The 18,008-nt window shown below is 43.1% G+C and overlaps 2 protein-coding genes across 2 annotated transcripts; one reads left to right on the top strand and one right to left on the bottom strand.

Annotated features, from left to right (window-relative positions):
• Positions 1-1,117: 1,117 nt before the first annotated feature.
• On the top strand, positions 1,118-6,022 carry myl9b (myosin, light chain 9b, regulatory). The gene is made up of 4 exons (XM_083667972.1): positions 1,118-1,237; positions 4,374-4,575; positions 4,810-4,971; positions 5,219-6,022. The coding sequence occupies exons 2-4, from the start codon at positions 4,392-4,394 to the stop codon at positions 5,392-5,394; spliced, it is 522 nt and encodes a 173-aa protein (XP_083524098.1). The 5' UTR covers positions 1,118-1,237; positions 4,374-4,391; the 3' UTR covers positions 5,395-6,022.
• Positions 6,023-9,307: 3,285 nt separating this feature from the next.
• tgif2 (TGFB-induced factor homeobox 2) lies at positions 9,308-15,263 on the bottom strand (the record flags this gene model as incomplete). Its single annotated transcript, XM_083667605.1, has 5 exons — positions 14,968-15,263; positions 13,036-13,289; positions 10,080-10,837; positions 9,746-9,867; positions 9,308-9,552 (listed from the first exon to the last, which is right to left on the bottom strand). Exons 1-5 carry the CDS (start codon positions 14,984-14,986, stop codon positions 9,308-9,310), a joined length of 1,398 nt encoding a protein of 465 aa, XP_083523731.1. The 5' UTR covers positions 14,987-15,263.
• Positions 15,264-18,008: the final 2,745 nt, after the last annotated feature.

Raw genomic sequence — 18,008 nt, forward strand, 5'->3', positions numbered from 1 at the left:
ATTACCATCCACTGTTATACCAAGATCTCAAGAATGATTTCCTGATTTCTCAATATCAATACAAATTGATTGATCAGGATAAATGTCCTGGTTTGGGACACAGTAAAAGGTGCAACCTACTTTCTACAAAGAAAAAGATTTAGAAAGATTTAGAAATGCATTCAATGGAAGACTAGAATTGTCCAGCATATTTCCAATCTCTCTCCTTCCACTTGTGTCTTTGAATGTGAATGTACAAAGGGCCCTCTTGATTTTAGGACTGATAGTGATAACACATTTTGCTTTACAAATACAAAATAATTTTCAAATACAAATTATTTTCAATACATTTTATTTACTTTGGTAACCAGAATGTAATTACTCAACTGTGCATGGTAACTGCACATAAGCTAGGCCTAAGAGTACATTACTATTAACATCAGATATTTATTATTAACATGAACAATTACTGAATAATGGGAATTGGCTAACTACTGCGTCAGTTACTGTGTTACAACACCAAGCCAATAAAATGAAAATGGAAACTACATGATAACCCATCAACTTCATATAAAGAGTGACCAAATCTATGTTCTTGGTAGGTCTATGTACAAAATCAATAAGTCACAGATAAAGGGTAAAATTAGATTTCCTCAAAGTAGTTTTGCCTCTGAATATAACATGGCATACAAGACAGTTTAACAAGCACAGAGCTGATTCTACAGCTGTGACGTGACAATAGGTGTTCCCTGGAGAACCAGATGCTGGTGAGGGCCCAGCAAACTGCCTTTTTAAGGAGTCCCACAAGGTTTCACAAACAACTGGGAGCCTTGCTTTTAAAAACATCAGCCACAGCCCCTATCTCCTCCATCCACTCCATCCCCGAATGAAACCACAGCAAAGTTCCTCCGCGCGCTGAGGCCCATTCGTGCTTTCTCTAAATAAGGCAGCCTTATCGGAGTTCCTGTCATTTCAGCCCCGTTCCCAAACATCCCAGGCTGTGCTGTGGCAGTGGCGAGCCACAGCCTGCACATTCTTTTCCCTTGTATGGGTAAATGCCTGAACTGGGCTGGCTCTGTTTGGGACAGACGGTTGAGCCGATTGGCCGCTGGAGAAAGGGGAGGGGAGAGTTCCAGGGTTGATGCTTTAAACAAACTTTTCGGTGGGACTGCCTGCTTCCCTTCCAACTGCAGTGAGAGACCAGACAAAAAGGGGCTTAAAAGGACTCCCAAAAAACAACCCATCACCTGAAGCCAAGGTGAGGTGGATTCACGTTTACCATGTTCTAATATTGAATTGTCCAATGGGAGATTAGGTTAGGCTTAGATACAGGGAACTCAGTCTCAGTCAGGATTATGTGGGGGGAAAATGTCAATAGTGAGTTGGCTGAGGGGTTAGGATAGAGTTTCTGAATACTCCCTCCTTGCATGCTTTGATATGGTCACCAGTCTGCTGGCGTGCCTCCTCATCAGCCACTCAGGTGGACGGGGCTCTGCGTCCCTCTCAACCTGTGTGTGAAATGACAGCTTTACGCCCATCATCACGGCGGATTAGACAGAGGAATTCAGTCTGTGACCCATTTTGTGATCTCTCTCTCTCTCTCTCTGGAGCCTCTCTACTAATCTACAGTCTGTCATGCTTGTCTTTTCTTCAGATGATGAGAGGTTAGGTTCCGTTTCTGTGTTGGGTTTGAAATGCCCTTCTGTTGCCACCTCTTTGCATCACTAGTGAGTAGGATTGGTGAGGTGTGGACAGAGGTTAGGGTTAAGAGTGAGTGATGCACTGTCTGTTGACATAATAGTGTGTGTGTGTGTGTGTGTGTGTGTGTGTGTGTGTGTGTGTGTGTGTGTGTGTGTGTGTGTGTGTGCGTGCGTGCGTATGTGTGTGTGTCTGGATAGTGGGGCCCCCCAAAAGGGAGGGGCATTGGGGATATGCAATAGTTTGTCAATTGAGAGAGTTACAGCAGACAACAGGTCTGTAAAACAAGACAATCAAACAAGCCGAATGATAACGTTGATTTTGAAACATATTTAGACGTTTACTCACTAATGATTCATTCTGCCAGGAATACAGAGGAATTGAGGGGTTTCAATAGCATGAGGTCACTAGCACTTGCATTAGATATCCACTACAGAATGTTTATGCATTGTAGAGTTAAGCTGGGAAATGCTGATTATCATGGTGGTCTTACATGGCAGACCATGAAATCTTGTTTGTAGAAATGAGAAGAGACCTGTTTGTACAGTTGTAGTTTAGTAGCACTACAAGAAGATAGGATCTAGTCCCCCCCCACCCCCCCTCTCGACAGTTAAACAAGAATGTGAGAGATAACAGGAGCTTTCCTGAATTCCAGCACCCCAACTATGACTGTTTACAGTGACTGAGAAAATAACTTCTAATTCACATGTTTTAATAGTAACTTCTAATAGAGTGACACAGTCATTAAAACTTTGTAAAAGAGGGGAGTGTGAGAAACATTTGCCCGTCTGGGTGGGGAGGCTAGAAATCCTAATCAGCTTTGAATTCCTTTATGCTCTGAAATGGAGCTGGACAGTGTTTTGTTTCCAGCTTCCTCGATTACTGCGTCATGTAGCAACTGGGAGAAAGAACAGGCAGCTGGCCAGTGTAAACTCCTCAGATCTCCTTACCTCCTCGACCTGGTCGAGGGACAGGAATAGACAAAAGTAAACAAACTGAAGCTGAAAGGAACGGGCAACTGGTGTGTCAAACTGTTGTGAGAAGTCACTTACTTAGTAGTACCCCATCATGGTACACTTTATGTATGTGTGGGCTTTCTGTCATGCTGTCATGTGGACTGAGACGTCAGGTGAATGTTTCACACTAGACCTTGTCTGTATTCTACAGGGTCATATTCTCATATTGTAAAAGTGCTGATAACACTCAAAGTGCTTTGCATTGGAGATCAGGCCAAGCCTAGGTTGACATACGGTCATCATTATAATTCCTATTATACAGAATGAATTTGAGAGCATTTGTTTGCTAGTGAAGACCGATCCCATTGGTAGAAAGACTGGCTCTTTGTACCATAGAAAGAGATAAAGGACAGTGAAAAGATAGTCAAAGGGGCCTTGATTAGCATAGCCTTCCTCTGAACTGAAGGGAATCAAGTTAACGTCTGAAAGAAACTTTGTGTTGGAGGAATATGCCATCGGGCCTGTTGTTGGTTTCTGAGCTGGAAATAATCACTTAGAAAAACTTTACAAAGCCAAAGCCTTCTATTTACACAGCATAAGTAGAGGGCTCTATAAAAAGCAATTTAGAAAAATACCAACTGAAAATGTACAACAAGCACAACCTGGCCTTGAAATAGTTCCTGTGCTCAGAAAATACACAGCTTGGATAGATCTTGAGCACTAGAGTATTAAACTTAGTGTTTAATACTCACCCCCCCCCCCCCCCCCCCCCATCTCTCTTTCACAACATTTATTCCCATCTACGCTTAATATCCCTCGCTCAATCATGCTTGAAGCAGCTTGCTTTGGATATTTAGTTACCAACAGTCATTTCTACAGTAAAACAGATTTTAACTGAATGTCAATGGAGAGAGATCTCTCACTAACACACAGCTAACATATTCGACTTTATGAGAGAGACAGACGCTTTGTTCACGCTTTGAGTGAATCACTGACTAACATGCATTTGTGTTTGCCTCAGTGACTCTCAATGCATTACATCATACCTCGTCTGTGTTCTGTTCGACCTCCAAATGAGTCAATTCTAATTACCTGTTCCTTCCTGCTCTTAGTCTTCTATGCTTCTGTGTCACCGCCCACTGTGCCCAGCAATATCACTGCCCATACACACTTCCTCAATGACGCACACACAGAGCTGAGTTTATGACAGACATCTCGGCATGGTTGTCAAGGTAATGGCAGGGCTATGTCACGTCCCCATCACTCTTGGCTGTGGAAGGTAACACTTATGTCATGTCACTCCACCTGCGGTGTGACTTCTGTGCATAGAAGGAGAAAGAGAGTGAACGATTTCTATTCTGACCAGGACCAAGTCTGAATGCCTAGACTTGTAAACAAAGGAATGGAAAACTAGTTGCTGGCAGGCTGACTTTTGGAGCGAGATTAATGGCCCTACTAGAAATTCTTTGGCATGAGGCCAAAGCCTTCTGAACCTAACTTGGCACAATATTGTTCAGAAAATGTCTATAACCAGGCTATTACAGAGGGTAATTGTCTACTAAAATGCTTGCCAAATTGTCAATGTGCAATCTTTTAAGTTAATTATCATTTATATTGGAACATCCTGCTTTGATAAATAGTACATTTTATAGCAAGCCTTCTTTTTAGGCCATTCTAAATCTTTATCTTCCATCAAACCTTTATACTCTTCATGTCCTGCTCTCTCACCTTTGACCCAAGGTTCACCCAGACGCCACCATGTCGAGCAAACGCACCAAGGGGAAGACCACCAAGAAGCGCCCGCAGAGGGCCACCTCCAACGTGTTCGCCATGTTCGACCAGTCGCAGATTCAGGAGTTCAAGGAGGCCTTCAACATGATCGACCAGAACCGCGATGGCTTCATTGACAAAGAAGATCTGCACGATATGCTGGCCTCACTGGGTAAGAAAGCCTGAGCAAGAAACTTGACATAATGAATCACGAAAACATAACCTAGAGTTACTACTTACTCAATATTTAATTCACCACCACACCCAGTAGGCTATTGACCATTCATTGACCACCAAACCCAGTCTTGACGATTCATTGACCACCACACCCAATATTTCCTATTCATTGACCACCACACCCAATATTGACCGTCATGTGGGTCCTCCTCCCTCCCTCTCGCCCCAGGTAAGAACCCATCGGATGAGTACCTGGAGGGGATGATGGCAGAGGCGCCAGGGCCCATCAACTTCACCATGTTCCTCACCATGTTTGGAGAACGCCTCAACGGTACCGATCCTGAGGACGTCATCCGCAACGCCTTCGCCTGCTTCGACGAGGAAGGATCTGGTGAGCTACACACATACACATGGCCTATCAACCTTTTTAAAAATATAAACATACAACAAAGCAATGTTTGTCTCTGAAAGCAGTGTTTAATTACTCAAATAAAAAAGAATAAGAAGTTGCTCATCCTGTAGCCCAGTAGTTTGAGCTTGCTAGTTTGGGTAACTGTTTCTGCATTCAGTTTTAGCAAGACAGACACACATTGAGTTAGCTAAGACAAAGACAATGACGGACGTGTCACCTTCTGCAGGTGTGATCCACGAGGACCACCTCCGAGAGCTGCTGACCACCATGGGCGACCGCTTCACAGACGAGGAGGTGGACGAGCTGTTCCGCGAGGCGCCCATCGACAAGAAGGGCAACTTCAACTACTCCGAGTTCACCCGCATCCTCAAACACGGCGCCAAGGACAAGGACGACATGTAGAGAGACAACTGCCTCACCAGACCCCCAAAATACTACATACCGGCCAAGTTTACCTCTCCTTGCCTCTCTTACACCTGCACTGCTAAAAAATTCTCCCTCTGAAAAAAACTGCATCCTCTATCAGCTTTTGTAGGAAGACATTGCTTTAAAAGGACTAAATTTCATAATGTAATTGTAAGGTTTTGACAATCAAAGCAGGAGGTGTCTGTATGTTACCCTTATTGTTGATCATTCCTTTTTGTTCTTGATGTTTTACAAGAAGTTTGAATCGTCGCATTCCCCTTTCAATCGCTGAAGTGTTTTTGTTGTTGAAGGATCGAACATGTTGAATGGAGGGCAATGTTGTCAGCCTTGACATAATGTGTTTTGCAAAGTGAAGACTGTTCATTGCCCTTTCCATCTAGAAAGTGGGAAAAGAAGCCACCGGCTGGAAGGAAATAGTTGAGTTGTAATTATTGCTTAAGCAAATTTACTACAGCTGTGTAGAACCAACAAAGGATTCTTTTTTTCCCCCCAGAGAAGTCAAGTGTTTCACAATGTCCTTTATTCCAGGTGTTAAGTCATTTCAATGTCCAACTGTATAACTTTTATATTCTGTATTGGAGAAAATAAAAAAGGTTTTCCAATATGTAATAGTCTATTTGTTTCATACATAAAATGTTGACACTTTGGACTAGTCCACTATGAAGCATCTCAGCGCCAGCACCAGTCAGGTAGAGCAGGGCATAATGTTTCCACAGCTATCACAGCTAAGGTCACTAACTCCGTGGGCCACCAAATACCCATGTCTTCCCATGGTCTTTGTCTGGAAATGTGCCTTCACCCCTACAGATAACTACTCATTTAAGACTCTTTTTTTTTGCTTTGAAGCAAATTTCAGATATATCAACTTATCAAACTCAAAACTCTTAAAGGAGTACTTTACTAAAATAATTTAAAAATAAAAGATGTCAGTTCACCATAAGTATGGTCCCAAAATATAGTTATGTGCATTCAAGCTGTATAGATATCCTTATGACAAGCTTATATTTACTCTGAGAAAGTGAGATGCTTTTGTGCCAAAGTTTGAGCAAACCTTTAGAAACAGACAATGCATAGACCATGGTGTATGAAAAACTGAACTTTTATTCTCTGAAATGCTTGTACAAAACACAAATTTAAAGTTTAAGGCATATATTGCACAGACTATTCAAAAGTTTTCTATGTAAAAGGGGTATGTTCCCTCGATCCCAGGTTTAAGGCACGATAGCCAGTTATACTGTCCATACGATCAGCCATGATTCATACAGTGAAACGTAAAACATCTTTAGAAATGCATTTGGTCGTACTGAGAAGCTACACGTTTTCATTTCCGGTACAATTCATGCCAGACTAAAACAAAAACATCAACAAAAGACCTGACATTTGACATATTTACATGCATTTTCACATTGGCATCTACGACCCAAGTTTCATTCTGCATCTAAAAAACCTGATACATATATCTATATATAGATATATATATTGTCTTCCATAATAATGTCCAGTATCCAGCCGTTTCCAGTATCGCAACAAGTAACAATGTATAGTCACAGTGGTATGTAGTATATGTGTATGTATGTACTATGATAAAGCTGTGTACCAACTTTATAGTACTGTATATCTATAAAACACAGTAACCATTTTTACTTAGTATTCAGCATAATCCAAGTCTGACCCTGAAATCTTCCTTCCCTCAAACAAGTGAAAACGAGGTAAAAAGCACATCTCTATCTGGAGTACCTGTTAGATTAGACAACCCTGCTGACATGCACAGGGGACAACTCAGGAAATGGTGCTGACAAAAACAGCCCTATGAAAAAGACAAGAGATGGAGTGGAGTGGAGGGGGGGGGGGGAAATCAAATATCAACCATGAGGAAGAGGAAACACTTGGAGATCAGTGCTCGTCAGATATCTAGGTTAATAATAACACAGAATTTCCATCTCCGCTCTCCTCATGCTTCAGGCATTGAAAAAAATATAGACTTAAAAACACTGGAATTATAAGGGCCATCGTCGTCAAATGCATGGCACTGGTAACAATAGAGTTGGACCCATTTGAACTAACCTACAGTAGGGTGAAAAACATCCTTGGCAGCAGCACTAGGAATTCACACCAGACCAAATCCTGACTTGAGACACACTCAACTTCTAAGGGTGTTTCAAGTCAGGATTCAGCCATATAATGTGATATGTGAAAAGGCCGTTTCATGGAAACTACAACAGTATTAGATGAATGAGTAACAGAACTCTATGGAGGATATTAGTTAGCTAAGACCAAGGGAGAAACGGTAAAGTTTCCAGACATTTGAGGTCGCTTCTGAATAGCTTTCTCAGTATCAGGTACTTCAACACAATCTGCGAAATGAATTCATTTTTGTAAAGACAACGTATCCAAGATATCACCTACAGTATATGCATTTCAATTAAGACATGTTTTGGTTTGGAATCCAATGGACCAAATCAAGGCTCCTATGATCGATGCCTGGGTCAAATCATCTGCTCTGCAAACAGGACCCAAAAACTTGAAAGGTTTGGAACAGGCTTCATCCATAAAATACACGATAAACTAGGGGCACTTCATAGAGCAAGTGTTATGTTTTCCTCAAGAATGACAAGGCAACCTGGCCGCCTCATCGGACTAAGCCTTTAGCTTCACAACTAAATTGATTTCTGTAACAGAACAAATGTGACCTTCCCCCTCATCCCTCCCTCTCAAACACAGATTCCACCTCCTTCACGTCCACATTAAAAACACTAAGTTCATGAAAAGGGCACACAATACACAAAGTAACAGAGACAAAAACATTCCTTTTTCATAATATATACAGAGAGAAAAATACTGCTTACCTGCTAAGATACTATTCTGGAAATGGGTTTAAATGAATATTTAAAAACATAACAAAATGTAGAGTCTGTATACTTTGCAGCAGATGTTCATTTTTTGGGGTGTCGTAAATGGTAGAATCCATTCCATGGAGCCACTGAATCACAGTAGCTTTAAGGCAAAGAGAGGGAGGGGGGGGAGAGAGAGGGGGGGGGGGAGAGAGACGCATTGGAGTCATGCAGTCAGGCTTACTGCAGTACAATCAATTTCCCTTCCGCCTGTCTTCCGGCACACTGTGTGGAGAGGAGGCGGTGGGGGGTTGGGTAGGAATGCTGAAGATGAGTGAGGCCCGGACTAAAAATGAAAATCTCTAAAGTGCATAACTGTATGCGCGCTGGCGGGTAAAACACACCAACGCACGTTTTTCACGTGGCTGTCTCAACCTCAGGTCCGCCCTTGTTGAGCGTTGGTGGGAATGATTGACAGGCAGCCTGGCTGAGTCGCCGTCGCGTCCCGTTTACATTCAACCAAGTCTGGTACTGCTACTGATGAGGCTAGCTCTGCTGGTGTGGCTTTTAGACTGATAAAACCGTATACAAAGGGGTCTGGGATACGTCCTCCTCGTCCCCTTTGAAAATAGCTGAGAGAGGGGGGAGGGAATTTAAAAAGACATGGTCGTCTTCGGCAACACAACATTGAACCTGCAATCTGGAATGTTGTTTGAGAAGCTAGTTTGAATTGTTCTGCCCAGCAACAGCTTCGATCGAAAAAGCATCTTAAAAGTCATGATAAAAAGTTGCTTGAAAAGCACTGGTCTTTAAAACACTTTTGTTTTCTCCATCCTTTGTGTTTATCCCAATGTCACGACACGCACATGTCAGTTTGGCCAGACAACTGCAGGCGCGCACAGTGTTCAAAAGGGACTGGTGATAAAGAAACATATTCTCGTATATATATATACACATATTTAGGGGCAACCTTTGGGAGGGTTTGTGGTGCTCCCTTACACATACCAACAGACCAAGGTGTGATCGTTGCCTTTCTGTGACTGGCTCACAAACTGGCTCTAGTTGACAGCTTCGCTGACGGCACGCAGGGTGTGCTGCGGCCCCCACACTGTGGGAATGGGAGTCTGGACCACAGGGGTGGGCTGTCTGGCATCACTGTGGACCACACTCCATACACTGGGCACCGAGGTCCTCTGGACATTGCTGCCACTGCTAGGGAAGGAGCCTAAGGGCTGTAGGGCCGAGGGGAGGTGGTGGGAGGCCAGGCCCAGGAATGGGGTGTGGATTGGGGCCAGGGTTTGACCTAAAGTTGGGAGAGGGGCTGAGGTCACGGTTGGGACAGGGGCTGGGACTAAAGTAGAGACCGAGGTTAAAGTAGGGAATAAGGTTGGTGCTGGGACAGGGTTTGAGATTGGGATTAAGGTTTGTCTTGGAACTGAGCCTAGGCTTGGAACTGGGGCCATGGTTGAGGAGGCAGGGTTTGGGACTGGGGTTACAATTGGGAAAAGGGTTGGTGCTGGGTTTGGGTTTGAGGTTGGGATATGGGCCATGGTTGGTCTTGAAACTGAGGCTGGGAATAGGATTGAGTTTGTAGCTGGGACTAAGGTTGGGGGTGGGACTGGGATGAGAGCAGAGACTGGGGCCAAGGTTAGTGCAGGGACAGAGGTTGGAACTGGAGCATGGGTTTGACCTAAGACAGGGACTGAGGTTGAAACTGGCACAAAGGCTGGCTTTTGGGCTTGGAATGGTGTTGACATGGAGGCCAGAGATGGTGTTGGGAGTAAAGTAGGTGCTGGGGAGACTGGGGCTGGGACTTTCACTGTAACAGACATCGGGATTGAAACGGGGACTACCACAGCCTCTGCCTTTACAATAGGATCCTGCTCTCTGGCCATGTGTACTGTTGGGTTCTCCTCTGTTGGAGGGGTTGGACCGATACTACTATAGCTGTCGCTTCCCTGCACCTCCGCTTCCTGACTTGAGGCACCTGCAGCTTTCTGACTAGTCACCCCTGCAGGTTCTGTAGCCCTGTTCTGGCTTTCATGAAAGCCCTGTTCTGGCCTCTTCTGGTTCTCCTGCTCAGCGGCCCTCTGTAACGCTGCATCCACCAGCAGTCTCAGGTCACTGAAGTCCTGGGAGGGGATGAGCTCCGGAGGCGTTGGGGGTGGCGTGTTGAAAAGCCCTCCTGTCGGACTAGCTGCCGTGCCCAGACTAGTGATGACCGTCGCCCCGTAAGACCCCTGCTCCTCCCCTTCCCTCTTTAGTAAGCCTTGCGTATCCAGCTGCATCAGGGCCTGGAAGCTGCCTTCTCGGCCGGGGTAGCCGGCTCCCGTCAGGATGGCCGTGGCCGTGTTACTAAGAAGGCTCAGGTCCAGTGTGGGGGTGGGGCGGATGACCGAGGGCCGGAGTGGGGGTTGGGCAGAGACAGGGCTTTCAGGAGAGCTGGCTCCGCCTCCTCCCCCGGTGGATAATCGCCCCTCGTTCTTGCCTGCCCGTCGGGAGATGGTGAACTGGGTGGGGTCCTTGCCGTCCTTGCGGAGCAGGTCGGGGAGGAGTCGCCGCCGAGCGTTGATAAACCAGTTGCAAATCTGGAAAAGAGAAAGAGTTCACTAAAACTATATTTCACCTAGTAATTCAGGTGGTCAGAGATTCTTTTAAAACAAACCAATTACATTTGGATTGTCTCACTTTTTGTGTGCAAGTGTGAAAATAAGGAAATGCAATTCATCGAGTTAAAATGTTTTAATACATTCCACATTAATCACACGTTCATGCATTAACATTTTTGGCAGCTCTAGCTCAAATCAATATCATGGCACTAATCCATACCAGTATACTTTCATCCCACTATACTTCACCCATTATTTTTTTTTGCATTTATTTGCAGTTGCATTTAAAAGAGAGACTTTTGCCAAGAAACCCCAGTTACAACAAGCCTTTATCCGCTCTTGCAATGTGGCTTGGCTTATGGACAGAGAGGGCCACACAGGTTCAAAGGCCGAGCATAATAAGACAAGATTCTCGTACACCAGTGGCTGTCACACTGGTCTAAATTGCGAGTTGGCTTTGTATGGAACAGTCCAGAGGTGTCAGGCTCTCGTCTTGGCTGCAGGGCAAAAAAATTTACACCTGCCACCCACCAAATGTGGGTAGATGTTTTCATTGGTGGGTAAATCTGTAAATCTTACTGGCCACTTTGGCAGGTAGCCAACAAAGGTTACTATGCTTCAATTTAAAAACTAAACTGGTGCAATCCGCAATTATGGTCACAGTCGATTCAACATTTGTCACGACACTCACGCTTGCTACTGACTTTCAAACAGTGTCTATGAGCTGTCTTAGTTACATCATCGTCTCTGGTTACAACCTAAAACAAAGCATAACAGTAAAATCCAACTACACGTGACAGCACAAGAAAACAACATACATGCGACCGCGTGAGATAGAAAACATGCAGGGTAAAATATTTGACAGGGATAGACGCAAAACTTAAAGCTAACAGGGTTTTCGTTCTGTACAGGGAGTGTATATATATATATATATATATATATATTTTTTTTTTTTTAAGTGTCCGGTAAAAAAATCGGTTCCACCAAAAACTCAAGAGCCATTTTCTTCTCCTAAACAAATTGGGAGGCCACTGAGGAATTTGTTCCCTTCCATCAGATATAAATCTCAAATCTCTAAAGAAGTATTTTTAGTGGACCAAGTCAACATGAAGACACTGATAATTAGCAAAACCTATAACTCAACAGAGGCTTGACATCAAGAGCTAAAACTGGTCCAAGGCCAGTGCTTAGGGGTGAGATCCACCCACACAATTCTTTCTCTGTCTCCACTAGGCCCTGTTTACCTCCCTCTAGTGGTAAAACCTCCCACACACACACACAGTGAGATGAGAGAGACCTCAGACAGCTGGCATTAATGAAGTCTCAGCTGAAAAATGCTGAGCCACAGACCGAGAGCCCGGCCAAAGGCATTCCACTGCACTGACTACAGGCCTGTCTGCCCTGATCTGTTCTGTTCAGTCAAGAGAAGCTCATGTCTCCACCCCTGGTGTGTGTGTGTGTGTGTGTTTGTGTGTTTGTCCACGCAAAGAGGAAACAGCAACAAATGGTGTAAGGTGAAAAGGGAAGGCTGGGAACATGTCAAATTCAGCAGTACAGTAGTACCTTACATGACACTCGAATAATGTTGTGTTCCTTCCCAAGTTCACTATATTATTGAAAAACAGCCTGGGACAAATAATAGCAAACATCATGAAATCAATATGAATCATTAGGTAATGCACTGGCTGAATTAGTGCAGGAACTGGCAGCAGTCTCAAGTGCCATTTGTCTACAGTGACACATGGAGCTGTCATGAGGCCATTTGGAAGCAAACTACCTACCTCCCATGTTTAACAGGGAACTTATGGCGCCATTCAGGCAAATGTGTCTGCTAGGATCAACTATGTGAGATTGCATTCCTGTTTAGCATCAGTCACTAATCAGCATATCTAGAACCATTTAAAATTGACAACAGTGAGAACCATCTAGCACCACTGCACAAGTCGCATAGAGTGTGAGTAGGCCTTGTTAATTGGGATCTGTTAGCCCTTGTTGATCTTCATTGATTTAAATATTACATTGCATGCTTTAAACCTAAATATTGGGGGGGACATCTGCTCCAGCTATTATGAACATGATTGGGTGCATGAAACAGTCATCTAAATTGCACTAAAAAAAAAATCACTAGAGTCGTAGCCAGTAACTACTCAACACTAGCCCCCTTGTTGTCCGCTCACCTGCAACACGGAGAGACTGGTCTGGCCTGACAGGCTGAGCTTCTCCTGCTCAGAGGGGTAGGCGTTGAAGCGGTGCTCATACAACCAGCCCCGCAGCACCTGCACCGCCTCCTTGGGCAGATTGCCGCGACGACGGCGCTTGGCCGAGCATCCGCCTCCCGACAGGTCAAGGGGGAAGCCGTCGTCCTCAAAGGGGTCACTGTCGGACATGGCCGACGACAGCTCCTGCTCCCGCATCCGCTCCTCTTCCAGAGCTGTGGAGGAGATACAGAGTTGGGTAGGTGTCAGAATTCATTGTTTGGAAGGGACTTCAACAGGCTTTTAGTGTAAATAAACTGAATGTCTATTCAGTCTGGTTTGTTTTGTACAGGTGACATTATGAGGTCAATGAAAGCCAATGTTATGAGGTCATTGGCCATCGCTGTATGGTAGCTACATAAATGTATGGTGCATGGTTCCTTCATTACGTTTGAGATGTGGGTGACTAAACCACAGGAAAACATTAAGTGCGTCTCCCCTATAACTACCCAAATTATTATGTGGAGGAGGAGGGGTGGGGGGAGCAAAGTCAAAGTGGGGAATGCTTTCCCAGGGTATAGAATGCAGTAGTAAATGTCCTTCCGTTCGTGAAATTTGACCCCGCGGGGAACGACTGCCTTCAACAAAGGAGATTGTGTGTGCACATCACCATCTCCAGCGGTGAGAGGTCTATAGTATGTATAAGACCGTGCAATGGGCTATTCTCACCGTGTGTTTACACTGCTCACTCTTTCTTTGCTACTAAATGTTAACATGATTTCAAGGAGCCTAACGGGTGGCTGCTCAAATCAGTGCATTATGTATTCATATTAATGTTCATGACTTTTTTTTAAAAACTTAAACAGGGAAAGGAAAAACGTTTTTTATTGAATAGATAATAAGCGGGTATAAAAGCTAAAAACGGGATATCTGGAATAGCTAAAGGGCTGACAGATGTGTCCTAGATAAATTCAGCTGTCAACCTGTCCTTGTTGTTGTAGCCTGCAAGCTAGCTCACGTCACGGTTTTAAAAAAAAATTTGAGCTAGCTAGCTATACTGGATTTCTAACTTCCCTATTAGCGATCTGTATTATTTGGTGGTTAAATAGACAAAGTTGATTTATCACATTGCTGCATGACTCACTTTAAACTAAAACTGTCGCGAAACAACTGGCTACTTGTTAGTTAGCTAGCTTGTTACACGCTGTTCCTCCCCTGTCAATCACGCGGAGTCAACTTTTTTTGTTTACAAAACGTTCTATTCTGTCGACGCATCAACTCCAATCGTCAATATTAGGGTTGGCAAACGTCAACTGCAAAGTCTGTATATAAAGATTCATGAATTGTGTTTAACGTTGAGATGATCATATTTTGAGGCGAACGACATTGCAGCACACTTAAAAAAAAAAAAAAGCTTGCAAACTAGCCAGCCTGCTAACAAACAATGCAAGTTCGAACCACTTGAGTGGTTGGAATTCCAGTCTTCCATCTCTGGCTTACTGTCTATTGTTCCAATCACTTCAGACTAAATAAATAGACGATTACGCAACGCAATTGTAAAAATGGGGAAGCGTATAAGAAAACACCAAGTAGGAAAAATAGAGCCGAATTCATTGACTAAGTTGGCTAGCCATCTTCAAAATCGCAACCATACAAAGAACCCCCGAACGCACGCCCTCCACATGCAGGAGTTCTCTGTCGCTCCGCCAGATGGACACCATGCTTGCTTCCAAAGATAACTAGCTGGTTAGCTGTCCCTCCAAATTCAAACACAAACACACGCTGCATTTGCTCGCAACAAAAAGCCGCATTCCATTTAAAACCAACAGGCGGACACACAGGGCAAACAGACAGCCATGGCCAAGAGCCATAATGAATGCCTGGCAATTAGAAACACGGCAAATTTTTGCGTACCTCGTTTGAAGGGTTTCATTCTTTGTTGATGGCTTGCTTGAAAACACGCAGCTGTCGAAGTTCCTTGTAAAATGCGTGCCTCGGCCAAACGTTGACACAACGGGATTTTCTTCCAGGCGCTCAAGGTATTGCACGCTTCGCTGTGCTTATCGATGCTTCAGTTCTTCTTTCTAGTAGCGTCAACGTGCTGTTGATGAACGGAACCGTCTATTTCCATCGCGTTTCGTTTTTTTTTTTAGTAGGCCAAATATGTTTTTATAATTTGTGTCGCTCAGTTCCCTTTACCTGCACGCAGCGACGACAGTCGAAGCTGGAATGATCCCTCCCCCTGTGCCCGCGCGATCCAATCACGGCTCGATATTTCCAGTAGACAGGCTTGTGTCATCATTCCTAAATGACTGACAGGCGATGCATTTCATTCAAAATTCAGAACAAGATGATTGAAGAATGTTATTTACCGACATTATTGAAATTCTTTGGTCAGAATTAATCATACACACGCCCTCTTCCTTGACAGCATTCGTAGTGGCCATTTAAACGACGCGATTCCATCCTCGTTTGTCGTGTCGTCGGAATATGTGTTTATGTAACCAACCCAAACGATAATGTTTTGTTACATAAACGGGATCAAAACATCACCAAAAGCGGTGGCGGGCAACATTTAGACTACGATAGGATAATAAGGAAAGATATAGGGGGGAAAAATATAATAGATTGACAGAAGAGATTAGAAATGTTCAAGCCATTGGCGGGAGAAAGTCTCTCACCTCTCTCCTGGCGCATCCTCCTGAATATGCAGGAATTTACACTGGAAAACAGTGCTGCAAGGCTGTCCCTGGAAGCTTATTTTTGTCACTACAATCCATCCTTTTCAAAATGTGTGCGCCAGCATTACATTTTTATCATAACATTCTTTAATGAAATACCATAGGAAAATATTAAAATATTTGTAAATCACAAAGGACAGTTTCAAGATACTGTAAAAATCACTAGGACAGTACAGTCTACATTTCATGTTACCTGACCTGTTGTATCAGATTATGTCAAAGTCACTTGACTGCAAGAATACAAGGAATGCATAGGCTTATGATATCACATCATCACAGGAATAAGTAGGCTATGATATCACACACATTGATCAGTATATAGAGTAAAGGAATACCAGTATGTATTTATTTAGAGCCAATAGAAAACCCAAGGAATATCATATAACACATTGATCTATAGGAGCCTAAACTACTTTGTCACCTTTCAAACAATAATACCCATCAACCCAAAGAGAATGGACAAAATAACCATAATGAACTTTTTGAGAAAGTATTGTGTGCATTTTATTGAATGATACCTCTCTTCATTATACATATTTGAACAAATGAGCTCTTTGAAATAGTATAAATAAATCTACAGCATTGTAAAAGATGAAGCATTTGTCTTCATTCAGGTTTAGTTCCTATTTACAACAGAAGATGATGAGCATGTGGGGAAATAAAATGTTCATCTTAATAACATAGAACCAATTTACTCAATTTAGTATTGCACAATATGCCTTTAATGTTTTAATGTTACCAGAGTAGATATAGTGACAGGAATCATAGTAAATCTCATCATTTTATGAACAAAACACCCACTCATTCACATATTTACCTCAATCTTGTATACTAAACTGAAAACCCTGACACACACAGCCTATAACTTGTATAGCATTATCAAACAAATCCTAGTCAATAAAATGTGTGCTTGTTTTAAGTTGTTTTTTTTGCTACATATCTCTTGTGGTAAGAGCATTGGTTAATCTTCCCCCATCCCCAACCGTTGCTGAGCCAGTGTAGCAGAGCGGACAGACAACAAAAGGGGTTTATTTTGCAAAATTGGCTTTAGGACTAGGGAAGCGTGCTGACTACCTCTAACGCCTGCCCTAATGTCTTTTGTTTTAGCCTAGCCTTGAGCGCCATTTAAAGTAGATCAATCTAAAGTGACATCAAATGGGTTTGTTACAAGTCCAGGTAGCGTGGCAAGTATCCAATGTCTCCTTGCAGAGTTTTGAAGATTCAGTCGTGTCCGAAACAAGGGTACTTATGTAGAAAACCGTATTTGAAAAATTCAAAGTGAATGTATCCAAGAAGACATACATATTTGTACCTTGTCAAACAGCAGGTGTATGTAAGTTAGGTCAAAACAAAGTTGACATTTAGCAACAACTTAACAAAGGGAAAAAAACTGGATTGAGCCTGTTTCATGAGTGTGAAAGATAATGAGTATTACTGAACAGATTAAGGAACCTGACCATGGCCACACTTTAAAACACAGTCCAATTAAAGGCACAATCTGGGATTTGTTCTGCTGTTCAATGGTCATTTCAATTCATGATATAGACCCATTGATTCCCAAAAAATATGACTTATAAATGCCTAATGACCTTATTACAACTGTCTAATCTAATCAAAACCCAAAATATATGTGTGTTTACTAAATTGTTTGTAAACAATGTATTTGTAAACAAACAATGTAAGTCGGTTGGAAATCTGCCACCTCTGATCACCACGGCAAAATACCACTACATCCTCGTTTATAATAATGTAACCGCCCAAAATGGGCTTGCAGTGTCAGACATTAGCTGTTGTGTTTCTGCATGTGCACACAATTAAAAGAGACAGCCACCAGAGAGAAAAAGGCGAAAGTGAGTCCACTCCCCTACAACACCCCGGGCCAGTAACAACATGTTTATATAAAAACCAAGTGTCGCTCCTAGACACACTATTTTAGAAAGCGCTTTTCTGGACCAAAACAGCACTCGTAAATGAAATATTTCGTTTTTAGGAAGTGTTTAGGAAGCTTGAATGCTACATATTGCATGTATTGCTTTAAGCCTTGAACACACATCATGTGACCAAACAATAGGGTTGAATGGTGAGACAGTCTAAAATGTGTTCTCCTATTTGAATTTGCTATATGTGCAGTGTTTGATACACTTCAGAAGAATATCAACTGACCAGTGAAGACTTCACCTGCCCTTTCTCAATCCCCTATCAAAGTAAGATGGT

This window comes from Argentina silus (genome assembly GCF_951799395.1).
Source record: "Argentina silus genome assembly, chromosome: 4".
NCBI classification, from domain to species: Eukaryota; Metazoa; Chordata; class Actinopteri; order Argentiniformes; family Argentinidae; genus Argentina; species Argentina silus.